Source organism: Coffea eugenioides, chromosome 9, assembly GCF_003713205.1.
Source record: "Coffea eugenioides isolate CCC68of chromosome 9, Ceug_1.0, whole genome shotgun sequence".
NCBI classification, from domain to species: Eukaryota; Viridiplantae; Streptophyta; class Magnoliopsida; order Gentianales; family Rubiaceae; genus Coffea; species Coffea eugenioides.
In genome coordinates, this window is record NC_040043.1 from 30,579,460 (window position 1) to 30,607,411 (window position 27,952).

The 27,952-nt window shown below is 38.7% G+C and overlaps 1 protein-coding gene across 1 annotated transcript; it reads left to right on the forward strand.

Annotated features, from left to right (window-relative positions):
• On the forward strand, nucleotides 1-27,540 carry LOC113782412 (something about silencing protein 10-like). Its single transcript, XM_027328306.1, is given in 19 exon segments — nucleotides 1-112; nucleotides 273-364; nucleotides 458-545; nucleotides 1,217-1,365; nucleotides 1,504-1,650; nucleotides 1,750-1,889; nucleotides 20,814-20,901; nucleotides 21,547-21,726; nucleotides 23,305-23,478; nucleotides 23,593-23,670; nucleotides 23,819-23,958; nucleotides 24,066-24,207; nucleotides 24,974-25,041; nucleotides 25,181-25,193; nucleotides 25,463-25,477; nucleotides 25,479-25,726; nucleotides 26,909-26,972; nucleotides 27,053-27,121; nucleotides 27,210-27,540. Coding segments are annotated over 19 exon segments (2,139 nt in total). The 3' UTR covers nucleotides 27,342-27,540.
• The last annotated feature ends 412 nt before the right edge of the window (nucleotides 27,541-27,952 follow it).

The window sequence follows — 27,952 nt, forward strand, 5'->3', positions numbered from 1 at the left end:
ATGGGAAGAAAAGCAGGCAAGTACAAGAAGAAAGAGAACAATGACTCGAAGAAAAAGACAATGTATCACGATGAGGACAATGATGATATGATGAATGATCAAATTGACGCTTGTAAGCTTTCTTTGCCTTTCAATTTCTGTTTCAATTTATCATTTTTGGTTGTATTTGCTTCTCAAATTGTTCACTGAGAAAAGAAAATGAATGTTGCAATGTTATTTATTTTTCGAATTTGCTGATTGAATAAGGTTCTATTTTTTTTGGTTGATTGAAGTTCACAAACAGAGAGATATAGTTCCATTAGATTTAGATGAAGATGCAGGGGAGTCTGATGCTGATTTTGAGCATCCAGTTCTTGACTTTGAGGTACATCCTGTTTTTTTATTTCCTTTGGAAGTGTAGTAGTATTGTAGCTGGATAAGTTTTCATAGGCTTATTTCTTTTTATTGTTGTTTGTAGGATGAAAAATATGACATGGATGATAATGAGGAGGACGACGACGATGACATTGAAGACGACTCTCAACTTACGGGCTTTGCTGCAAAACGTAACGAGTTATCTTATTTTCTCTTTTGGTTGGTTAACATATTGGATAGTGCTGTGATGCTTTGACAAATTATGTGCTGATTGCTTGGACATGGTTTATTGACTTGCACTTGATGAAACTGCTTTCGAATTGTACTTGTTACTTATATTTTGGGGTGATGAAGGGATTGTGTCATTCGAGGTGTTTTTTTTTCACGCCTTTCTAACTTCAAAATCTTAAATCTTGATAGTTCTAAACAAGTATGTTATGATATTTTAGAAATATATCTAAGGATGAACAAAGCATCTTCCTTTTTAGTCCAAACTTTCAATAGTATAGAAGTACTACATGCTATTGGTTACTTGAGAACATTTGAAAAGCATGGCAGAAGACATTGATAGTTTAGAGCTTTATGACTACGACATCTATCAAGCATTGTTACTCAAGAGCCTACACTTTCATTCTGAACCTACTACCTTTTAGATTTGCACGATTGGGTGCACAATATTATATACACTACTTTATATGGTGCAGGACATGATGATTGGACTTGAAGCGCTTTTTTCCTTTTTTTTTTTGCTTCTAGCATTTCTTTCAAGTTCAAATCTTGTTTCCTTTTTCATTAGTGAAGTGTTACTCCTGCCAAAAGATGTCATTTCATCTCACTTGAAATGTTCAATTAATGATTGTAGTTCTGAGGCAACAGAAATATTTACGAGCTAAGACTGGTGGGGTTGAGGAGGAAATGGATGATGATGCTGAAAAGGAAGAAGAAAAAGAAAGGGCTGTTTGGGGCAGAGCAAAGAGTACTTTTTACGATGCTGACAACACTGACTATGAGGTGAAGTTCGTAGGGCCAAAAGGGGAATGTCCTTGTAAATGATAGCTAATAGATTAAATATGATATTGTGCAAGCATATGAATATCTGTTTGTTACATGCTTGCCATGTTGAGCATTGAAGGGACACTAAAATTTCAGATACAATCAAGTGATGAGGAGCTACCTGTTGAAGAAGAGGAAGAGGTTTTGAGATTACAGAAGGAAAAGGCAAAATCTTTGACGGAAGAAGATTTTGGTCTTGAGGATGTCACTGACAATGAGGGTGACAAGGAACGCACATTCGAGGTGGGTTTCCCTCTTTTAAATTTGAGGAATTTATGCTTTGTATTCTGATTATTGCAGGAGAATTTTGCAGATCAATTCATCTTTAGTTGGCTATTTCAGGAAATTTTGGTCCATGGAAAACCTGGATGTAAACCTTATGCAAGCAAAGAAGGTAAAGAAGATAATGCAACTGTTTATGAGGAAGTGAAGAAAGACATAAATGCATTGACCAGGGAAGAGCAAATGGATGTGCTAAATAGGTGAGCGGCTCTCTGTTATAGTTAAGACTCAGTTTAATTGTCCGCTATATTGAACAGTGCTGAGATTGAATGATAGAAGAAGCTTCAATTGCTAATTTGACAAGGATTACTGAACAGTATTAATGTATTCTTGATTGCTTTCTAGTCTGGGAATGTGAAGATGTGAAAACTCAGTTTAATTGTCCTCTATATTGAACAGTGCTGAGATTGAACAATAGAAGAAGCTTCAATTGCTAATTTGACAAGGATTACTGAACAGTATTAATGTATTCTCGATTGCTTTCTAGTCTGGGAATGTGAAGATGTGACAGCCCCACCTTCCTCTAAGGCGTACCAAAGGGGTTAGCGGACTGTCTGCCCAACTCTCGCTAGGACTACAAGCGCGGTTATGTACAGTCTAAAACGTTCCGGAAGGTATTAGCGCGCTCCAACGAAGCAAAAATCACGCAACGAAAAATGGAAAATTGGAGCCGCATGTGAACAATGCCGGCCACGTCACAATCCGGCCGAAATCTGGCCGGATTGGAGGCAGTAGCCAACTGCCCGGATTCCAAATTTTCCAAGGCAATCCGGCCAAGTTCTGGCTGGATTCTCCGCCGGATTCGCCTCTGACCTTTCTTGCCAAACATTTTCTTTTGCCGTTTGAAATCCGAACCTGTCCGAAACCCAATCAATTATTAACAAATCATATAAACCTTGAAGTTGAACCTTTACAATCCAAAATAAACACATGAACATTACTACGCACGTTTATACACATATAGTTGCAAATTTACAACCCCAAGTGGCAATGTTGAGTCAAAATACATTTAAGGTTTTCGTCATCAAGGAGCTATACAAAAGAATATTAAACTAGCTCAACTCGGCTTCAAAATCACAGTTTCCAAAAGGTATTCATATCCCTGTAAGGAAAACAAAGGCAACGTAGTGAGCTTTGGCCAAATGAGGTACTCTCATGCAGATCAGTAAAGTTCACATAGGCACAAAGTTGCTCAAACCAAATAGGTTCAACAAGTAAGCCGAACTAACATCACATTTTAATAACAATAAAAGGATACGGACGGCTCTCAAGAGCCCTTTTTCCACACTGGCCATACTTGATCTTACCCTGTTGACTCTCCGTCAACGCTTAAAGAAGAACCAATACCGTAGACCCCACTTTCTCCAATTTTCATCCACCTCACATATCCCTACCGGGCCCGAACTCCAATCAGTTCATTGTGGTCATACTCGAGTATATCGGAATCAAGAGTCTCATACCCAATGATTCCATAGAAACAGTCCCCACGGCTTATCAATCTCCTCGACCATGCCCTTGCTGGCTCGAGTCAATCGACTGCCAATGGGGTTGAGTTCAGGGTAAACAGTAAGAGTCGTTGGATACACTTCCAAACGACACCAATTCAAGTATTCAAAGACATTCAGTTGATACAGTAACAGTCACATGAGCCATTGAGTGTAAGAGTGATAAAGTATACCCTTGACTCAACCAATTTCAACAGTACACAGAAGCATTCAAATCATAGATTTCACGTATAATGAAGCCATGAAGTAACACTCATGTGAGTAGTACACTCACCAATCAAGTAAAGGAAGGTTTCACAAATTCTGTCCAACGAGCGCCTTGGGTCACCGGCATGCCCTAAAACATTCAATAAAACACAATGAGACTCGATTACGAGTCATAAATCCAAACCACACTTCACTAATGCAAGGCCAATAGAATTTAAAAGGAATATAAGAAATACATGGGCTAAGGGTTTAGACAACCCCAACGTCATTAATTAACACTCTAAGCAACCCAAACACAAGAAAGCATATGAACCTAACATTTGGACAGCATTTCCCCTTAAAATTTCAGATTTTCAACCTACAATTCACCATTCATTTCCAACCATAACAACCACAACTACAAGTATAAGTCCTACGTCATTCAATACACCTTATTAGGGTTGCAATACCCTTTAAACAAAGCCAATTCAAGCATTCCACAATAACCCTAGAAAACCCCCAATTCAAAACCCTAAATCTGAAAGTTTCAGTACAAAGCGGAAATTTTTCGCAAATAGCTACAATTAACACACTAAAGCTTCATTTTAGACCATACTAAGCCATCAGCCATGGCCAAACAACTCCAATCATATATAATCAGAAAAATCATGAATAAAAATAAAAATTCATCAATTTCTACCAAAAGTCATGAAATCTTCCACCAAATCACATAACTAGCCACCACAAGTCATGAATTCACCATTATTGGAAACAAACAATAAATATTTACACCCCATACCTTGATGCCTCCCAAAAGGTAGTAGCTTATGTCTCTTTCTTCCAAAACAACTCCACTAACTACCTCAATACTACTTAGCTAGAGGTTTTTATGGAGTAATTTCAAATTGTAACAGTTAAGTTGTGAGATTGAGCAAGATTGAGAAGAAGAAAGTTGGAGGTTTTCCTTTCTTTTGCTCCCTAAGGAAGTCGGCCAAGAAGGAAGAAATGGGATGAATTTTAGGTCAATTACATATTTAGAAAAGTTAATGAATAGTGGTCAAAATCCAAAATTAAATCACAAAGTGACACTTGTCACCTTTTTGGTTTATAGCTATCCTTTTGTCTCTCTAATACTAATCCATCTAGGTAACCCTCTTAACACCTAGGAAACTAATCCCAGTATACAAAACCTAACCTAATTGGCCGAATTCTACCGCACTTGCGGGTCCCACATCCGGTATACACTCCTAATTTCTCAAAAACTAACTTATATTAGAAAAATAATTTTAAAACTATATTTACTCATAAAAATTATCTAGAAAATTTTTCTAATAAAGAAAAGGTAGAAAAGGCGTGCAATTAAATAAAATAAAGCTTAGAAAATTGAAAATTTTGGGTTCTTACACTCTCTCCCCCTTAAAAGAATTTCGTCCTCGAAATTTCTCATCTTAATTCTGTGACGCCCCGAAAAAATGAGTGTGAGAATCCGAAAATTTTTATATATTTTCGAGACATTATTTTGTTTCCTTGTCTATAATTTTATGCCTTTCTCCAATATATTAATTCCTATACATTTTTATAAAGGAATATAGTTTCCAATCATTTCCTTGATACAAGTTAGTCCACGTTAAGTTTGAAGTGTATTATGGACGTGGGACCCGCTAGTGCGGTAAATGCGCTATATTTTTGACAACTTGTTGGAGTTTTGTATTAAGTGATATTATTTTATAAGGTGTTAAGAGAAAATTAGAGGTTAGCTAGATTAATTAGTATGGAGAGACAAGAGGATAAGGTTAAACATATAAGGTGCCACATGTCGCGTTTCTATTCGAGGGTGGACTTTTGATCAAGATATTTTTACCTTCTTAAATCTAATTTTGACCAAAATATTTCTTCATTCTTAGCCCCTTTTGGCCGAGCTTTTAGGGAGAGAAAAGAAGAAAAAAATCTCCAACTTTCTTCATCCAATCTTGCTCAATCTCACAATCCAACCGTTAAACCTTGATTTGCTCCATAAAAACCTTTCTCTTAGTAGTATTGAAGTAATTGGTGGAGTTGTTTTGGGAGAAAGAAACCTAAGCTACTATCTTTCTTGAGTTGTAAAGGTAAGTTGCTAAGAAATTTTCCTTTTGTTCTTAATAAAGATAGATTAGTGATTTCTAGTGGTTTAACATGTTAATTTGTGGAAGACTTCATGGGTTTAAGTAGTGTTTGTTAAATTTCTGAATTAATGGAGATTTTTCTGATTTTATATGATGATCATGGTTTAATCATGGTATGATGGCTTGTAATGGTGTAAACTGAAGCTTGTATATGTTAGTTACGATTATTTGCGAAAAATTTCAGTTTTGTGCGGAAATTCCAGGTTTAGGGTTTAAATGTGCCCTGTTCTGACCGGATTTATTCGAGCATGTTAGAGGCCGAATCAGACTTTGATTAAAACATGAAAGTTGTAGCAAATGGTGTTAACTAGCTGCCTACAAAATTTTAGCTCAATTCGAGTACTGTAGCATGTGAAATGACAGAAATACCCCTGACTGCCCATGAACCCTGTTTTGCGCCCAGATTTCTATTTTCGTAAAAATTTCCATTTTCGACCCTGAAAATGCATAATTTGGCTTTGGAGGTATTCATGAGAAATGTAGGTACATGTCTTGGCTTCGAAACGCCATAAGATTCGTTTCAATCCGATAAGTGTAGCTTCAGTTGTGATTATTGTGCCGAAAGGTGTATTTGATAGTCTATTATGTGTATATGGTTGATTTGAGATGAATTAGTGTTGCTTGTAGGATGGAAAAGTAAGGAAATTAAGGGGATATGCTGTCTGATCTTTGAAAGCATTTGCTTGCTTTGAGTTTGAGTTGAAGGGCTTGGACTTGAGCAAGGCAATGATATATGATGGATGGTTCCTGAGCCGTGGTTGGTGAGTAACCCCTTAACTATTTTCAAAGTTACTTTTGAACTACTTCTTGCATCGCTTACCCGATTGCATAACTAATTCTTGCATTGGTCGCTCAATTTGCATATCATTTGTGTATGTGTGTATGCCATGACATAACTTGACTCCGATGAGTTCTTGAGAAATCTTGTGATTAGAACCAACGTCTCCACTACTGTTTAGTTGGAGCAATTGGGTCCCTTGTACTGTTTGACTTTTTTGGATCCGTTGGAGCATTGGAATTCTAAGTACGATGATTTCACTGGTTCACATGAGCATTAAATGTACATTTGATTACTGATTCATGTCATCATCTAAATGCACTATTGTGAAGCTTATTTGATTTCTGATTTTACTGGTTACTCACTGAGCTTTTAGCTCACTCCCAATTATTTTCTTCTTCCCACAGGGATTGAGGCAAAGGAAGAACTTGTATTTGGATCTTTGTGTGACTGGAAGGTGTATATCTTGTATAGTTTAGATTTGGATTTATTCTATGTACTAGTTGGGCTTGTACAAATATTTGGATTTGAAATGGATGTATGTGTACGTTCCACGCTTAAAATTAGTTTCCGCTTCGCTTATGATATGTAATTCTTGGGAAATTTGATGTAATATTTGAGATTTATATTGTATTTTGTTTGAGGGTTGTAGTGAGTGACTGAGTCCCGGCAAGAGTTGGGCAGGCGGTCCGCCGAACCCTTTGATTCGCTTTAGGGGGAGGTGGGGCTGTCACAAATTCACAAACAGTTCAGGGTATTTCTTCTGTATTTCTTCTTCCACCTCCCAGGTAGCCTCTTCTATCCCATGATTTCTCCACAAGATCTTCATCAAAGGAATTCGTTTGTTTCTCAGCTCCTTAACCTTTCGGTCAAGCAATTGCACAGGTTTCTCTTCGTAGGTGAGTGATTCGTCTATCTCAATTTTCCCCGGTTGTAAGATGTGAGACGGGTCGGGATAATACTTCTTAAATATTGAGACGTGGAAGACATCGTGAATCCTGGACAGACTTGATGGTAGTTCAAGTCGATACGCTACTTTCCCAATTCTCTGGAGAATTTTGAAAGGTCCGACGAACCTTGGTTGAAGTTTCTTTCCTCTACCCGCCGTGACGCTTCGTAACGGTATGATCTTAAGGAAAACACGGTCCCCAACTTCGAACTCCAGATCCTTTCTTCGATTGTCCGCGTAGCTCTTTTGTCGACTTTGAGCTGTTTAAAGTTTTTGTCATATCAATTTGACTTTTTCGCGTGCCTCCTCCATCCATGGAATAGTTGTTGGATCTAGAACTTTCCTTTCTCCGACTTCCTCCCAATAGACTGGTGACCTGCATTTTCTCCCGTAAAGCGCTTCGTAAGGTACCATTTGGATCGACGAGAAGTAACTATTATTGTTGGCAAACTCTACCAAGGTCATGTGTTGACCCCAATTACCCCCAAAATCCAAAATATAGGTCCTTAACATATCCTCGAGAGTCTGAATGGTTCGCTCAGATTGCCCATCCGTCTGAGGGTGGTACGTGGTACTAAGGTTGAGTTTAATCCCCAAAGTCTCTTGAAATTTCTGCCAAAACCTAGACACAAAGCGGGGATCTCTATCCGAAACGATACTCACAGGAACTCCATGTAGCCTTACGATCTCGTCCATATACACATGAGTCAGTTTGTCCATGGAATACTTCATGTTTACCGGCAAAAAATGAGCCGATTTGGTTAACCGATCGACGATTACCCAAACGGCATCATGTTCTCGTTGCGTTCGCGGCAAATCTGAAACGAAATCCATTGTGATGTTTTTCCACTTCCATTCAGGTATTTCAAGAGGTTGTAACAAACCCGATGGTTTTTGATGCTCCGCCTTAACTTGTTGGCAAATGAGACATTTTTGCACGTATTGAGCTATTTCCTTCTTCATGTTGTCCCACCACTGAACTCCTTTTAGGTCCTGGTACATCTTGCTACTACCCGGATGGATCGTATACTTGGACCGATGAGCTTCCTCTAAAATCTCCTTCTTTAATATTTCATCTCTGGGCACCACCACTCAGTTTCGGTATTTCAAAACGCCTTCAAGACTAAAGTTGAAGCCGGCCAATTCCCTTTTTTTCCACTTTCTCTCCCCACTTCCGTATCATAGAATCTTCCTTCTGAGCTTCTTTAATTCGCTCCAATAAAGTAGGCATTACCTTAATATTACTAAAAATCACCTTTTCACTTCCCAGACAGGGTTTCCACTCACAAACCGATTCTAATAGATCTCACTCCTTAATCATTAATCCCGCTACCGGAGCCTTTCGGCTTAAGGCATCCGCCACGACATTGGCTTTCCCCGGATGATAGTTGATAGTGCAGTCGTTGATGTGCGACGGATCTAGACGAACACCAAGTTGGGATGATTTGCGGAACTTTGACCCTTCTAGAATCACGAGCCACGAACTAAGGAGATTCCTTAACCCAAGACTAACAAATTTAGTGAACCAAAAGTAAAGATAGAAGAACGCCACAATCAAGGAGACTACTTGATTGATAAGTTCAATGAACAGCTTGAGATTGATTCTCAAGTATTCAAAGGAAATTCTCTTGAGGCAAGAGAGAGTGAATAAACTCACGAATATTTTATAAAATCTGAATTGTCCTTTAATGAATGAAAACCTAGGCTATATATAGCCTTACAACTTGAAAACCTAAAGTGACTTGAAAACCCTAACTCGGCTAGGCTAGGCCTTTGGCCCGATTCCACTACTCAAATCCACTATCTAATGGTCAGCTTATAATCGATCCAATGAAAGCTTTAAGCTGGCCCAACATAACCCAATAAAAGCTAATTAACCAACTTAAATTATAGTGAGCATAGACTCTATAAATCGGATCCAACTCAACATGAGGTCTTGGACCGAATTTATTCCTAGCAAATAAAATAGAAATCTAGAAAATAAACTACTAACTATTACTAAAAGATTCAATCTCTTGCAGCCCAAAACATGGCCCATAAGCGGCCTATATTTCGTATCATTCCCCTCCTCTTAAAAAAAGATTTGTCCTCAAATCGTGTTTGGAAATGAATGGTACTACAAGAGTTGGCAGTATGAAACTTCAAATCTCCACATATTGGCTCTCTTAGAATGGATGATACTTGCATACGTCGTGATTATTGTAATTCGCTGCACATGTCTCTTGGTTAGCTTGAAAATGTTCACAATCCGCCATGGGAAACTCAAGGCTTTACTCCAACCACTCCAAAGCTCTCTAATCAGCATTGTGTCATGAATGGTCGAATTTGGACCTACACAATAAATCACACGATTAGGATTTGTAGGTATAAAATCACTTGACAGCTTACCATTCACATTCACAAGATAAGGATCTTCATAGTGATGCTCAATCAGGTTAGAAAAGTCTCGGACATGATTGTGCAAAGTTATAAAATTCATTGCAAGTTGTTGTGGGTATGGCCTATCTTGCACAAATGGAACAAGATCGAGATAGGTAGCTTTTGAATGCTCAAATTGAAGAATAAAACCAGGTTGTAAGGAATCAGAATTTGGACCAATGAGAAAAGGATTGTCACCAACAAAATAAGAAGGAAATTTATAACAAGTTTCAAGTGTAGAAACTCCCTTTGAAACTTCATTATTCCTCCCAACAAGCAAATCAGGCTCATGGTTGACGTTGAACAACAGTGGATGACAAAGAGAGACAACACTTAAGGTGCAAACTCCATGAAAGGTTTGATATTCACCAATGGATTTAGGCATAGAACATGCCAAGATCAACTCAATTTTTCCTTGCTTAACCTGCATAAAAGTAGAAACACTAAACAAAGTAGAGTCAAGATCTTTAGAAAAAACATATGATCTCACATCCTTTCTCACAATCAGCTTACTCTTAGAATTTTTAATCACTTTTTCATGCTCAGTAGCTGACTTTTTCCCCTCATTATTCGCAACCTCTTTCTCCTTTTCAACTCCCTCGAATTTTACCTCTTCAGTCACAATTCTCTCCTCCAGCTCTTTCTTCATACTATAACGCTCATGCTCACTCTTCATGTATGCTAGATCAATACAAAGTTGCTTAGAGTTAAGCGACACAAGCCTGGTACGACGGCCATTAAATGTGAAGGAATACTTATTAGTATATCCATCATATTTGACTTCTCGATTAAACATCCACCATTGTCCCAACAGCACATGCGTCACTTGAATGGGAACCACATCACACAATACCTCATCCACGTATTGACCAATACGAAAAGGAACAAGTGTGTGCTTAGTAATCCAAATATCACCACTATCACTTTGCAACTTGTAAGGGCGAAGATGATCAATGGTTGGAAGATTCAATTTCTCAACCAAGACAGTACTTGCGAGATTAACTTCACAACCCTTATCAATGGCTAAGCTGCAAACTTTATCCTTGATATGGCAACGTGTATAAAACCAATCATTTTTTTGAGCTTTGATGATTTCCAATTGCTCAGTTATCTCACGCAATGCCACAGTATTTACTTCTTTAGGCACAAGATGGTGAAGCTCCAGTTGAGCATTCGTTTGTCTCATACTTTTATTACCTGCAAAACTCAACAAAAATTAGTAGAACAGTCCTCACTCGCTCCCTTACGTGTTTCGCTCACTCTCGTGTTTTGCTCAAGTGTTTAAAAACACTCTAATGATCTCACCAATTCACTTCTCAAGCCACTTGATTGTTTCCTTTGAAGAAATCAGAAATTTTCTCAAAGAAGTTCAATCGAACCTTAATCAAATAGTATCCAATTGTACCAAAGGAACAAGAAGCAAGAGTAGAAACGGAAAGCTCAAGTAATGAATAAGGAATGGAAGAGGAAAGAATTGATGTACAAAGAAAAAAAGAAAGTCCAAGTACGATGATGGAGTTCCCAAGTGCTTTACTTAATTGCCCAATTGATTTTTGGAAACAAGTTAGGTGTTGGACTTATTTGGAAATTTTCTTAAAGTCGGCTAACCAAACAGAATTATTACCAAAATTTTTCCAGATTCCCTCTCCAAAAGCCTTCCTAAAGTCGGCTATAACAAATCAGAATTGTTTCCAAAAAATTCCAGATTTCCTTCTCTTTTGAAACCTCCCAAAGTCGGCTGCAAAACAGAATTTGGTAGCTAAAAAATTTCCAGATTTCTGCTCCTTTTAAACCTTCCAAAGTCGGCTGCAAAACAGAATTTGGTAGCTTTCTAACCGCTGAAAATTTCCAGATTTGTTACCTTATCAAACCAGAATTGCTTCCACGAAAAAATTCCAGATTTCTTGTCTTCTTGAAGCCGTTCCTTACCCTCCAAAAGTTTCGTCCTTTACTCTCCCTCAACAACAAACAATTCGGCCTCCCTCCTCTTTGCTCCACACAAGGACAGATTTGACTCTTGGTCCTAGGCAATGGCTTCACAAGATAATGCAAGTGACGTCACTCAAGATTTCCCCAAGCAGCTTGCTCAAGAAATTCCCAAGAGGTTTACTCCTAAGCCAAGGAAGCCCCGTATGGATGCAAGGACGTACAAGAAACTTTTTATACGAAGAGAGGTGCAAATCTTCAAGAATCAAGATGGTCAAGATCCTCAAAAATCTCAACGGGTGATACAAGTGATCAAGGATCAAGGTGCTCAAGATTTTCAAGAGGAGGTTGGTCAAAACTTTTGAGTAGTCTTTTTCTTGATGTAATTTTCTGGTTTGTTGAAACAATTGCAACAAGACAGAATTTGGCAAATAAAAGTGCGGCTTCCTTCTTTGTTGTTTGCTACCCGAATGCCTTTTCTCTTTTCCTTTTTCTGTTTTTTTTTTCGACTCTAAGAACACACAATTACTCGGCTGTTCTTGGGTAAAATTCTAGAATCTAATGTCAAACCAATGCTCTCCTTCAATCCTCCAATAATGATCAAGACATGTATCAAAGTTTCAAGACTTCAAGATTAGTTTCAAGAAACTCAAGAAACCCTAGATTATGGTAGTCCCTCTTCAAGATTCCAACCCCAAACAAGTTTAACCACAAAAATCAGTTTAGGAAACTAATGAAAACAACTTGGTGGAATAAACTAAAGTTTGGACAGATTGGCAAGAAACTCGCGCCCAAGGAAACCCTAGTTGCAAGTGAAAACCCTAGCCGTCGCAAATTTTTTTTTTTTTTATCCAAACAGAATATGCAAGGCACACAACTCGGTTACACTTGAAGGCAGGCTTCAAGACAGAATCACACAACAAGTAATGCACGAAGTGGACGCGAAGCAAAAGAAAACAAAGAGCTACGCAACAAGAACAAACAAAGGCGGACAGAATTTTTTTTTTTTGTAAAAATAATCGGACTTGACACAAAGAGAGACTCAACCAGTTTTTGCAAGATAAAATTTACTAGAAAGCTTACGAACAAACTCAACGGGATATACTTGATGTCGTCGACTAGCTCTGGATACCAACTGATGTGCGACGGATCTAGACGAACACCAAGTTGGGATGATTTGCGGAACTTTGACCCTTCTAGAATCACGAGCCACGAACTAAGGAGATTCCTTAACCCAAGACTAGCAAATTTAGTGAACCAAAAGTAAAGATAGAAGAACGCCACAATCAAGGAGACTACTTGATTGATAAGTTCAATGAACAGCTTGAGATTGATTCTCAAGTATTCAAAGGAAATTCTCTTGAGGCAAGAGAGAGTGAATAAACTCACGAATATTTTATAAAATCTGAATTGTCCTTTAATGAATGAAAACCTAGGCTATATATAGCCTTACAACTTGAAAACCTAAAGTGACTTGAAAACCCTAACTCGGCTAGGCTAGGCCTTTGGCCCGATTCCACTACTCAAATCCACTATCTAATGGTCAGCTTATAATCGATCCAATGAAAGCTTTAAGCTGGCCCAACATAACCCAATAAAAGCTAATTAACCAACTTAAATTATAGTGAGCATAGACTCTATAAATCGGATCCAACTCAACATGAGGTCTTGGACCGAATTTATTCCTAGCAAATAAAATAGAAATCTAGAAAATAAACTACTAACTATTACTAAAAGATTCAATCTCTTGCAGCCCAAAACATGGCCCATAAGCGGCCCATATTTCGTATCAGTCGTAGTCCTCCAGGAACTTTATCCACCGTCGTTGTCTCATATTCAACTCCTTTTGCGAGAAGAGGTATCTAAGGCTCTTATGGTCTGAGTAAACTTCAAAGGTTACCCCGTATAGATAGTGTCTCCACTTTTTCAGAGCGAAAACAACTGCGGCTAACTCCAGATCATGGGTTGGGTAGTTCTGCTCGTGGGGTTTCAATTTCCTAGAGGCAAAAGATATCACACTCCGATTTTGTATTAGTACACACTCCAGACCTTCCCGTGAAGCGTTGATATAAACGGTAAAATCGTCTATTCCATTTGGCAAAACTAGAATCGGTGCCATCGTTAATCTTTTCTTTAACTCCCGAAAACTCGTTTCACACTTGGCATCCCATATAAAACGATCATGTTTCTTCGTCAGGTCGGTTAAAGGACCGGCCAGTTTGGAAAAGTCTTTAATGAAACGCCTGTAGTACCCAACCAACCCTAGAAAACTACGAACCTCCGTGGGATTTTCTGGCATCTTCCAATCAGTCACGGCCTCTACTTTTACCGGGTCAACCGAGATACCCTCTTGGGAAATTACGTGCCTTAAGAAAGAAATTTTCTCCCGCCAAAACTCGCACTTACTAAACTTGGCGTACAATTGATATTCTTTTAGGGTTTGTAAAACGATTCTTAAGTGCTGCTCATGCTCCTCCCGAGTCTTTGAGTAGACCAGAATGTCATCAATAAAGACAACGACAAAACGATCCAAGTAAGGTTTAAAAACTCTATGCATTAAATCCATGAAGGCGGCAGGGGCATTGGTCAGTCTAAAGGGCATGACGACGAACTCATAATGCCCATATCTCGAATTGAAAGCAATTTTTGGGATGTCCTCATTTCTAATCAACAATTGGTAATATCCCTGTTGAAGATCTAATTTCGAAAAGGCCACTGCTCCTTGCAACTAGTCAAACAACTCATCAATATGGGCAGTGGATGCTTATTTTTAACCGTTACATTATTCAGCCCCCGATAATCAATACACATCCGCAAACTCCTATTCTTTTTCTTCATAAATAACACAGGGGCTCCCCAAGGAGACCCACTCTCTCGAATGAACCCCCTCTCCAAAAGGTCTTGTAACTGCAATTTCAATTCCTTGAGCTCAGCAGGTGCCATCCGATACGGGGTCTTAGAGATAGGTGACGTCCCTGGTAACAACTCGATTGTGAATTCTATCTCTTTCTCCGGAGGTAGGGTTATTAACACATCCGGAAATACGTCTGGATATTCCTTCACCACGTGCACGTCCTCTACCTTCAGTTTATCAGTAGGGGAATTGATTAGAAAGGCTAAGAACCCTTGCGCCCCTCTACTTAGCAATTTTCTAGCCTGAATGCCCGAGATTAATGCCGATGAGGCCAACCTACCCCTTATATCTAACCTCAAGGTTGCCTCCCCAGGAATGCGGAATTCTATTACCTTTCTCTTACAATCCAGTTGAGCATTATACCTGACTAACCAGTCCATGCCCAAGATTACATCATACCCCTTAATGGACAGACTTATCAAATTCCCTAATAACTTTCTCTCTCCTACCCAGACTTCGCAATCCTTATAAACCATACTAGTACTCAATCGATGATTCCTCGTAGGAGTACTAACTTCCAGGGTATAGAATAAACTAGTAGGTTTTATATCTATTCCGCACATAAAATTGGGGTTAACAAATGAATGGGTAGCACCAGGATCTACTAAGACTTTCGCAAATCGGTGGAATACAGGGATCGTACCTTCTACGACTCCGGAAGAATCCGGGACCTGTTGTGGCTCTAGTGAGTACACTCGAGCCGGCTCCTTGGGTTTAGTCCATTCTCCCTTAATTGGTCCAGAATTGGTTTTCGGTGGTTGTTGGCTCCCTCTTCCATCTTGATTTAGGACCGGGCAAGTGGCAAGTTAGTGGTCTTCACTCTCGCAGCGTAAACATTTCCCTTTTTTTCTCCAGCAATTATTTTCTGTGTGGTTTGACTTCCCACAATGCCGACAGGGAGCGCGAGATGCTGAAACTGAGCCCCCCTGGAAATTTCCTCTCTGGTCTCGCCCAGTTTGGCTACCTCTGGACTGAGCCTCTCTCGATACTCCCGGCTGCCTTCCACCTCCGGCTCCCCGTCCAAACTTGGAAGGGGTACTCTTATCCTCCTGTCCAGAACTGTTACCAGGAAATTCTCGCTTTTTAACTTGGAAGTTCCTCACTTGGAGCCTAGCATTCTCTACTCGTTGCGTTTTCTCCACAGTATCGCTGAAGGCGTTAATCTGGGCTACCGCTAGATCCTTCTGGATCTCCACGTTCAGACCCTGGACAAAGCGCCTTATTCTTCGTTGCTCGGTCATGGTGAGTTCGGGCGCAAATTTGGACAGCCGAATGAATTGGCTCTCGTACTCGGCCACCGTCTCGGCCACCGTCTGGGTCCCTTGACGAAACCGGATAAATTCGTCTTCCTTTCGTTCTTGAACTAAAGGAGGGAAGAATTTGGTATTGAACTCTCTCATGAAACTCACCCATGTCCTGGGCGTTTGCTCTCAATCCCACTTTTATCGTATTACGTTCCACCAGGAACGGGCCGCCCCTCCTAGTTGGAAGACAGCAAACGTTACCTGCCTTTCCTCCGTGTAGTGTAAGGCGGCAAAGATGTCTACCATCTTTTCTAGCCATCTCTCGGCTACATCCGGATCGGGTCCCCCAATAAACTTCGGTGGGGCAAACTTCTAAAATCTCTCGAGGGTCCTGTCCTCGCTCTCCACATGGTTACCGGGGTTGGGGTTAGGGTTTTGACCCTGTTGTTGCACCACTTGGGCTAGCAAGTCAGTCATTTGCTGCATGGCAGCAGCTATTTGGACATTGGGATCAACCTTGGGTTCAGGATTTGGTTCGGATATGGTTCCCCGATTACCCCATTCAGTCGTGGGTTGCCTAACTCCGCGACCACGACCACGTCCACTACGAGTGCCTTTCATGAAGTTTAGTCGATCTAGGGTAAAACGTAAGTATAACATTAAAGATAACAGTAAACGTAACTAAGGAGCCAAAAGATATGCACAACCAAAACGTATACACATATAATACAACAGTGTCAAACAAGTCACACATTAACAGTCAGTCAAGTACAATACAAAGAAAATCCATGAGAAAACGGTGTCATCAAAAGATATATAAACATCGCTAGTCCACACGTACAAAAACGACTAGTTAAGGGTTCTTTCCCCGATCTACAGTTCCCATGGAAGCAAAATGGTTCACAAGAGTTCTAGTCTAACTCCCTACGGAGGCCACAGACTCTCCCCCGTGACTAGAACTAAGGGTGCTCCCCTCTCCAGAGGTTCTATCACTAGGAGCCTCTGCTTGCGCATTGGCGCCAATCACACCTTGGATCAGCGCCTCGCACTCGTTAATAATGCCGCCGGAACAGTCTCTCACTTCCCGGACGACATTGGTAAAGTGATGGTTAATCCCCTACAACTGCTCTCTAAGAGCGTTAATGCGTTCCTGCTCCATAGCTATGTCCTCACGGAGCTCCCCTATCCGGTCGGCTTGTATCATCGTGATGCCCCTCAACCTAAGTATCTCCGTGTGATCCCTAGCGGTGGCACGCCTAAGTCTCCTCCATTCGCCTAACACCGCCACGACCACGTGATCGACGTAAGAGTGGTTCTGGCAACAGTTACAACGACGAGTCCGACTAGCGGTATACCAAATCCGGATCAGGCCTCCCGGCCTTTCTTGATAGTCGATCACACGAGGGCGTCTCTGAGGCGGCTCACCCCTGCCCTCTCCGCTTGCTCCAGCCATGGCGTATAAGAATAGCAAAAGGGTTCATAACTTAAACAACGTAAGCATAATCACACTTAGCGGTACCTTAATATTTCCCTCACACAGGTCCTAAAGAGCAAAAGTCAAACTTGTCTAAGTCATTTCTAACCTAGGCTCTGATACCACCTGTGACAGCCCCACCTTCCCCTAAGGCATACCAAAGGGGTTAACGGACTGTCTGCCTAACTCTCGCCAGGACTACTAGCGCGGTTATGTACAGTTTAAAACGTTCCGGAAGGTATTAGTGCACTCCAACGAAGCAAAAATCACGAAACGGAAAACAAAAAATTGGAGCCGCACATGAACAGTGACGGCCACGTCACAATCTGGCTGGAATCTGGCCAGATTTCCTGCCAGATTCTTGGCCGGATTGGAGGCAGTAGCCAACTGCTCGGATTCCAAATTTTCCAAGGCAATCCGGCCAAGTTCTGGCCGGATTCACCTCTGACCTTTTCCGCCAAAAATTTTTCTTTTGCCGTTTGAAATCCGAACCTGTCCGAAACCCAATCAATTATCAACAAATCATATAAACCTTAAAGTTGAACCTTTACAACCCAAAATAAACACATGAACATTACCACGCAAGTTTATACACATATAGTTGCAAATTTACAACCCCAAGTGGCAATGTTGAGTCAAAATACATTTAAGGTTTCCGCCATCGAGGAGCTATACAAAAGAATATTAAACTAGCTCAACTCGGCTTCAAAATCACAGTTTCCAAAAGGTATTCATATCCCTGTAAGGAAAACAAAGGCAACGTAGTGAGCTTTCGCCCAATGAGGTACCCTCATGCAGATCAGTAAAGTTCACATAGGCACAAAGTTGCTCAAACCAAATAAGTTCAACAAGTAAGCCGAACTAACATCACATTTTAATAATAATAAAAGGATACGGACGGCTCTCAAGAGCCCTTTTCCACACTGGCCATACTTGATCTTACCCCGTTGACTCTCCGTCAACGTTTAAAGAAAAACCAATACCGTAGACCCCACTTTCTCCAATTTTCATCCACCTCACATACCCCTACCGGGCTCGAACTCCAATCAGTTCACTATGGTCATACTCGAGTATACCGGAATCAAGAGTCTCATACCCAATGATTCCATAGAAACAATCCCCACGGCTTATCAATCTCCTCAACTATACCCTTGCTGGCTCGAGTCAATCGACCGCCAATGGGTTGAACTCAGGGTAAACAGTAAGAGTCGTTGGATACACGTCCAAACAACACCAATTCAAGTATTCAAAGACATTCAGTTGATACAGTAACAGTCACATAAGCCATTGAGTGTAAGAGTGATAAAGTACACCCTTGACTCAACCAATTTCAACAGTACACACAAGCATTCAAATCATAGATTTCACGTATAATGAAGCCATGAAGTAATACTCAAGTCAGTAGTACACTCACCAATCAAGCAAATGAAGGTTTCACAAATTTCTGTCCAACGACCGCCTTGGGTCACCGGCACGCCCTAAAACATTCAATAAAACACAATGAGACTCGATTACGAGTCATAAATCCAAACCACACTTCACTAATGCAAAGCCGATAGAACTTAAAAGGAATATAAGAAATACGTGGGCTAAGGGTTTAGACAACCCCAACGTCATTAATTAACACTCTAAGCAACCCAAACACAAGAAAGCATATGAACCTAACATTTGGACAGCATTTCCCCTTAAAATTTCAGATTTTCAACCTACAATTCACCATTCATTTCCAACCATAACAACCACAACTACAAGTATAAGGCCTACGTCATTCAATACACCTTATTAGGGTTGCAATACCCTTTAAACAAAGCCAATTCAAGCATTCCACAATAACCCTAGAAAAGCCCCAATTCAAAACCCTAAATCTGAAATTTTCCGTACAAAGCGGAGATTTTCCGCAAATAGCTATAATTAACACACCAAAGCTTCATTTTAGACCATACTAAGCCATCATCCATGGCTAAATAACTCCAATCATATAAAATCAGAAAAATCATGAATAAAAACAAAAATTCATCAATCTCTACCAAAAGTCATGAAATCTTCCACCAAATCACATAACTAGCCACCACAAGTCATGAATTCACCATTATTGGAAACAAACAATGAATCTTTACACCCCATACCTTGATGCCTCCCAAAAGGTAGTAGCTTAGGTCTTTTTCTTCCAAAACAACTCCACTAACTACCTCAATACTACTTAACTAGGGGTTTTTATGGAGTAATTTCAAGTTGTAATAGTTAAGTTGTGAGATTGAGCAAGATTGAGAAGAAGAAAGTTGGAGGTTTTCCTTTTTTTTGCTCCCTAAGGAAGTTGGTTAAGAAGGAAAGAAATGGGATGAATTTTGGGTCAATTACATATTTAGTAAAGTTAATGAATAGTGGTCAAAGTCCAAGATTAAATCACAAAGTGACACTTGTCACCTTTTTTGTTTATAGCTATCATTTTGTCTCTCTAATACTAATCCATCTAAGTACCCTCTAATTACCTCTTAACACCTAGGAAATTAATCCCAGTATACAAAACATAACCTAATTGGCCGAATTCTACCGCACTTGCGGATCCCACATCCCGTATACACTTCTAATTTCTCAAAAACTAACTTATACTAGAAAAATGATTTTAAACTATATTTACTCATAAAAATTATCTAGAAAATTTTCCTAATAAAGAAAAGATAGAAAAGGCATGCAATTAAATAAAATAAAGCCTAGAAAATTAGAAAATTTTGGGTTCTCACGGAAGAATTCTGATCTAAATATATAACTGTATTGGGATATTTCGCAAGCATTAACACAGTTCGTGATTGCTGCCAAGGCCAGGATTGTGAAGCATTTTATAGTATGAGGGGACATTTGATTCCCTTCTCTTAGCCCTGATAAGCTTTTAGCTAACCATTGTTTGCTTTTTGCCGATAGATAGAATTCAATTCTTTCTTTTTCTTATTTTTACTTTTTTGGGTGATAGGTGATAGAATTCAACTCTAGATGTATAGTTACTTCTCTGTTCCAAGCATTTTATCTGAAGGTTTCTTGAAATACAGTTACAATTAAATTGTCATATCCCAACTCTTTCTACAGTTCATGTTCTCTGAGTCTGGTAATGTTACAAAGTCCATTACTAATATGATTGTCGCCTAGTATAATGATTGAAATGTTAGTTCCATTTTGAGTTTACAATTTTATTCTCAAAAATTTGTTCATGAGGCCTTATGGATAACATTTTGGATAAAAAGTTAATTATTGTTAGCAGCTTTTTTTTCTTTTAGAAATCATTGCAACGATGTTTCATTGAATGATTTCTTGAGCTTTCTATGTGCATGAAAGTTTTTATTGAATTTACTGCATCATTTCCAGGCAGATCTCAACATATTTTCCTGGAGGTTGTTTACCAAAACTAATAATGAACGTGTATTAGGTTAAAGTGGGATATGCATTTCAAATACCTATACCCCGATAACTGTTTTTGGAAGACTTGGTTTTATTTATTGATGCTGTGTGGCTGCAGTTTTCAGGTTTGCAAAAATTGATTTTGCGTTTCTCACCTCAATTAATTGTTTTTGCACAGTTCTGCACCAGAGTTAGTTGGTTTACTGTCAGAACTTGATGATGTTCTTGGGCAGCTTGAAAACAAGGTGAATCCACTCTTGAGCAAGGTATACTCACCTTTGGCCCAGTCTTTTAAGCGTATTGTGTATCAGTACATAGATCTCCATGATTGACCAAATCTTGAAAAAAAATTGCCTACCTCTCCGTTGTTCTAAATAATGTGTGATGCAGACAAATCATGACTAGAGTTACTAAGTCTCTTTAAAATTTGATTGAACCATTTTGTGACAAATAAAATGTATCTGAGGTTGTCTAGGAAGGTGGAAGTACCGGGTTTTGTTCTGTTGCATGTTTGTTTGTAATTTTATGAACTTAAATATTTTCGACATGTACTTGACCTCGAATTTTTTGGTCGGTCAATCCAATTTGGAATTATAAAGTGTAAATGGATTGCTTGACTCATCTGTGGTTAGTGTAGCTTTGCCTGTCATAGCCAATCTGTATCAAGTCTATGCAATACAAGATAGACAATTGTGTGACTAGAAAGCATTGACAAAGATGTGTTCAATTTCAATAAAATAAAGCGTGACAATGAAATTTTGCTAGCTTCTTTCTGCTCTGATTGTAATATGCTCTAGTAATTTTTTCCTGTCTCTTGTGAATACGTTTCCACACTTGTTAAAGGACATAGTAATCAGCACAGTGTTAGAATGCAATTAACATACTGATGAACCTTTTGTGCTTTGGTGAAGATCAGAGATGTAAAGAATGCAATCAAAGGAGGGATGCATTATATGGAGATCAAGCAGCAACTTTTACTCTCCTATTGCCAGGCAATTGCGTTCTATCTTCTTCTCAAGTCAGAAGGGCAGCCTGTTCGTGATCATCCTGTAATTTCTAGGCTTGTGGAGATCAAGAATTTATTGGACAAGGTTGTTTCCTCATTATTAGTATCTAAGTGAATCTAAGATTTCTGTAATTTAACCTATCACATGAATATTTCGTATCTAAGATCACTGTGGTGTTTGGTGTATGCATGTTTTGATTGTTTGAAGATTTATATTTCACCTAAGAGTAATAAAGTCTGATGCAATAACTGCAAGCCTTTGTTTTTTGCATTTCTTTTTGTAATGATTTTCTTTCCCAAATAGAAGTAGGATTATCTTCAGTAGGTGTAAATGACAGTTTACTTTCTCATGTTCATAGTTTGTGTGGTTATCCTGCATCAAATGTTAAATAGGTGGAATAAAATACTAGAATCAATCTCTGTTCTATTTGAATATGCTCATTAGATTGCTCATTTGATCATTTGGCATTTCATTTCCCTTTATAGCTAGACATCTAATATGTGAAGTTCAACCTGTTTTCAAATACCTTCAGCAACTGAGCATTTAGGATTCATCTTCAGTTTCAGTTTTTTCTTTTGGTTATGTTCTTGGATTTGTTGTTACTTATAATGTGTTTCCATTACATTAGCCTTCTGTTCATAGTTTAGTTGCAAAAAAAGGCTTTCCCAATCGGATCCATGTTTCTTTTCCAAAAAAAAAAAAAAATCTAGATGTGATCTGGTGACCTGCAGAAATTGAGCTTTTTTGACCTTGCTGCTAATGGAATCTGTCCCTGCTGTCTCTTTGATTGTATGAGTGCCTTATTGTAGTTTGTTATTTGATGCATGCGCATGTTAAACAGTATTTGTTATTAATCTGTGTCTAAAACTCTTTGATTTATCCAGAAACTGTATACTCATCGGTGAGTGAGACAATTGGATCCTAATAAAAAGAAGTTGCATGTATAGTATGGTAATGCTTAATAAAGGGATAGCTCACAACCTGTAATTGTGATTTTAATTCTATTTCTACCTGAACTTGCATGTCTTTAGTTTTGTGTATGTATATATATGTATCTAAATATCATGGGAATCATTTTTTGCATGGGAATTCTTCAAGCTATATGTTTATGACTTGTGATTGGAGGACTTAATCTTTTGTGCGTTATAAATAAAGAGGATTTAGGACTGACGTAGGTAGGGAGAGGTAAGTAGTTACTACTTGATAATCCATACAAGTGTTTGTTGCTTCATAGGAATCTTTCTCTGGTTATTTCTCATGACATTTAGTTGTAATTTATCTTAGTTGATGTGGTACATCATGGGCAGCATTACGCTGTTTTACATTAGTAAAGTAGCTTTATATCATCTTATTGTGCATCAAGAGGAGAGCTTAGAGGTGTCAGTGCACAAGTTGATCATAGTTTATATGCTAAAAGGTTACACTTTAGACTATTGATTCCTCTGGGTGCTATTGCTTGGATGTCTTCTTTTAGTTGTCTTGAGTTTGTTCAGTTTTTCTTACTGGGTATAGCTTTAGTCTCTTAAAGTTATACCCCAAAGTAATGTTTTCTATAGTTGTTTCCACCACTTAAGCAATTTCTGCAGTTCCTAAACCTTCACAATTACTATGCTATTAGTATTGGAATCCCTGAAAGTAGTAACCCTGCTTCTCTAATTGTAGATGAAGGAACTTGGTGACAATCTTCCTCCTGAGCTTCAGGATATTCTGGACAAGAATGAACCTGCTCTGAGAGTGGAGAAGCTGGTTCAAGAGAATGCTGCGGCAAACTTTGTATCTTGTTCGGAGGTTCACAAGCCCACTGCGGTCTCTGTTGAGATAGTAGAGAAACCAGGGGTAACTAATGTGTTGAAGTGCCCCAATTTCCTCTTGATTATCTCTTATTTAATACTTTTCAGTCCATTCAGCATTTGTTCCTTACCAGACATAAGTATATTGATTTTATTTTAGGCTCATGAAGGAGCTCCTTTAGTAGAAGAGGATTCTTTCAAGGAGTACAAGGTGATGAAATCAAAATCCAGGCAGCAGGTTAGTCCTACACATGGAGGTTATAGGCTAATTTGCTTTGAGTTGTTGTGTTTGTGCTGCTGCTATTGCTTTCATGACTCGCAGGCATAATTTTTCTGAAGCTATAACCATTTCTTCTCTATTATCTGTTTGGATGTGAAATTTACAGGATGATCAAGTTGGTAAGCAGAGCATGGAGATGTTAAAAGTAAGAGCTGCCCTTGAGGAGAAATTGAAGCAGAAAGGCATCTTTAGTTCTATAGCAAACAAGCATGATAGAGATAAAAAGTGCCCCCAACCTGTTAATGGGTATCACTCATCCTTAAAAATTCATCAATTTCACTTACCTGCTTTTCTATAGGGAGCAGCCAAAGAAAAATGATGATACTGACAAAAGATGTTCAAACTTGAAACAGACAACTTGAGACATTAGAGGACTTTGATGATGATGCTATTGTGTTAGAAAAGGTCCATCATCGAACAGATCTCAGGAATGGAAGTCTTTTGCATCCACTTAAACCCTGCAAGCTTGTGGCTTCTCAGGCAAATAAGCTGAAGGTAATGGACATTGATTTGGTGTCCTGGTCAAATTGCTTGCTAACTATGGCATTCACAGTGTACTCTTTTTTCTGTTATGCATGACTTTGGGATTTGCATTTCATACTTCCAGTACCATCAGTTATTGGAGATCTAGGATTCCATGTCAGTTATTTAGTAGTCCAGCACTTGACAGGACATTTTGTCCTGTGATTCATTGAGATTCTTTTGTGGTTGGAGAAATGGGATTCGTGTGGCTTAGTTGACTTATACATCATTCTCAAATTTGATTTATTTCCCAAGTCTCTTGATTTTATTTTGGATTGAGCCTTCTAGGAGAGTTGAGATGCATAAGACTCGACCAGACTTCATAGATGCAACTGCTAGAAAGCATTTTATGCTTACCTGTGTCATTGCGTGCTAGACTTTTCTCCTTTTTTCTCCCTGAGAACAAAAAATGGTGAGAAAATGGGAAACAATAAAAAATGAGATATGTATAACATACAACAGAAAGTCTCCTGCTGCAATCTGGAACGTGCTAGGAAACAGGTTTGTTCAGTGCGTCTACACTGTAAAGCCCTAGCTCAAAATGGAGCCACCGTTAGTGTTGCACAAAGGCAACTTGGAAGACAAGTTTTAATCGTAGAAACAATGAAGGTTTCTGAACTACATGGGTCTAAGCTTTTCAGTTCACTGGTGGCCTTGGTGTAATTGGAAATAACTGATCTGAAAATAGCATCAATTATATGTGTTCAATGCTATATCATGCTAATTATGCCACTCTTAGTTCTCTGGTGGATGTATCAGGCACATGGAACCTGAAAGTTTTTTGGTGCTTGATGCATCTTCCATGAGGTGATGATTGCTAAGCAGTTCTTAATGCAGTTTGCCTATCTAAAATAAATCTCATGTGAAAATTTTTTTAACCCCTTCGAAGTCCTATATAGAGGGCTTTGCAATGTTCTTTTCCTTGGGTTCTATATCTGTTTGTCAGAATGGCCCCTGAAGTCTATTCCCACCATTTTTATTTTTTTTTGATAAAGCTCACATGTGGTAGACTACACATGAATTGTCGTTTCTCAAAGTTCTTTGTGTTTTGTTATTTCTTGGTTAAAGAATTTGGACTTTTTGAATGTCTAGGCAAATATTATTGACTTATAATTATTATTCTTTCCTGGTTTTGTAGGATCTGCTGTTTAGCCATTTTAGCTGTCAATAAGCTGTGTTGCGTTTATTAGGCTTTTAAATATTTCATGTAATGTCTTTCCTTTAACAGGTTGTTTCTGGTGATGATGATTTATGATGATTTACCAAAAAGAGATGACATAGGAGAGAGGCGACAAAAGCATGAACTTAGAGTTTTGGCTGGGACTGGAATAGGAACTGTTGATGATGTGGATGATGAATCTGGAACTCTTGTGAATGAGGGAGTTCCAGAAGTTGATTTGGATGGTGAGACCGAATTAGATTTGGAATTTTACAAGCAGGCAGAACTAAAACATGCTGCAAAGCTTGCAGCAAAGGCAGAAATGCATACTAGGTTTGTTTCTGGTTTAATTTCATTTCGTAAGCGCAGTAAAAGCTGAGATCTTAAAATTGTTCATAATTCTTGTGACACTGAACTTGATATCTATGTCCTGATGAGTTACAGGCTCAAAAATCTGGCATCTAAACTTTATTATTGAACAGAAACAATAGCTAACCTAAACTTGCAAACTTTGGGGAAAAGTCTTGTGAACTTTATGTTTGAACAGAAACACTACCATTTAAGCTCAACTCAAGTGGCAAAATTTGGGGAAACGTCTTTGATGGGATGGCTCCACCTATATGAGCATCCTCCTTGACCTAGTCATTTGATCTATAAGGAATGCGTGAATATAATTATGGAGAATTTGGTAATCTGCTTTCAAGTATTTACTTGTACATCATCCAGAGCTCTGTTTTAAATCTTTAGGCTGTAACGCCTCTTTTGATACCTGATGTGATGAGCCCGCCTTGCTGTCAAATTTGTAGTTGTTCCAGTTAGCACAATTTTGACATTAGATTGGACTGAGCCACTTCATCAACTGGAAATCACATACTTCTGCAAGTGGCTAAGATATCTTTCTTATCTCTGTGTTGACCAAATTAGTGTACACTTCCATAATATTCTGAAGACTGGCGCCAACAGCTATTTGTTTTGTCTTCCTTGAATCTTCCACTTTTATAGTTGTAGCTCTTTTACAAACTGCCCAAGCCTGTAAATATTAATATACAAGATAAGGATTTTTATAAAACACTTCCTTAATACAGGATTTCAAAAGAAAAGATTTCCTAGTTTCTCTACTTATGGGAACTTCAATCACAGTAGTGTCAAGATTTAGGACAAGAAAAAGGAGAGCTCGGTAGGTGTGAATGACTAATGCTGCTGGATTGTGAATTTATTGTTTAACCAAAGAATGAAAAGTAACAAAGAAAAGGAACGCCTTCAATGTACATCTCTTTTGACCAATGCCCGCATGTTATTTTTTCTGCATTGGTAGGATGTTTAAAGTTTCCAGTAATTCATGGTTGTGCTGTTTTCAAGCAGTGAACAGATTCTGTCTTATTATATTTCTGCCATACATGTTCAAATCCGTCTCCATGCAGAAGAATCCTTTTATTAGCTTACTCTTCATTGTGCAGTCAATGTGTGAGGAGGCATTTAGGTTGCTTATTGTTTGCTTTCTGTTCCTTTCTTCAGATCCACAAAGCTCACACCTTTGCCAGAAACTGTTGTAGATGGGAAGCGCCAAATTTCTTATCAGGTCAGAATTTCTCATTTTACCTGTGTTTATGGGGTTATATCATGTTTAACTGTTTAAGTATTTGTGCTTGCAATTATCAGATGGAGAAGAACAGAGGGTTAACTTGTGCTCGGAAGACGCTAACCAAAAATCCAAGAAAGAAGTACAAGGTATCTGGCGATGAACTGCTGATCTTTTTCTTTAAATAAACAAATTAAACTCCTAATTACATAGCTGATGTATCTCTCTCTCTCACAGTTGAAGCACCAAAAAGCAGTGGTGCGTAGAAAGGGACAAGTGCGAGATATCAGGAAGCCAACTGCTATTTATGGTGGGGAAGCCTCGGGTATTAATGCTGCAATCAGCCGCAGTATTAGGTTTAAGAGCTAGTCATTGCGATGCTGCATTTGTATTTTTTGGAAATATGAAGTTGTTTTATATATATGTTTTTGCAGTAATTATCATGTTGAAGAGGGAATTTTAGGTTGAGGGAAGTTCATGTCCGCTGTCTATTTTTTAGTAGACATACAATTTTGGTGATTGTGACAAAAAAGTTTTGGAGTTTTCAATTAGATCTTACCTTCGTGCATTCATGGTTCAATAAGTGATACATGTAAGCTCTTACTTACCTGGCGCTCAACACTCCAGTAAACCTGGTAGTAGTTTCATTTTATCATATTTGATGATACCACTTAGATATGTGGCTTACTGTATCTTTCAGCTCCATCTGCCAATCATTATGCGTAATTACCTGTTTAAGAAATAAACATACCCTTTTTGGTGACCTGTTACCAGATTCATTTACACTTACACGGAAAAAGTGAGAAGGAACCCTTCGATTACTTGTGTGTTTGCGTTTGTGTGCGAGTTTTTGTTTTTTCAATTGATATTCTTGTTGAAAGCAGGAAATGTGGTGCTGCCTTTGTTTTCACGATGGGATTTTAGATCTTTTCTCATCATTACTGTTTCTGCTCCAATATTCTTGAAAAGTGCATGTTTGT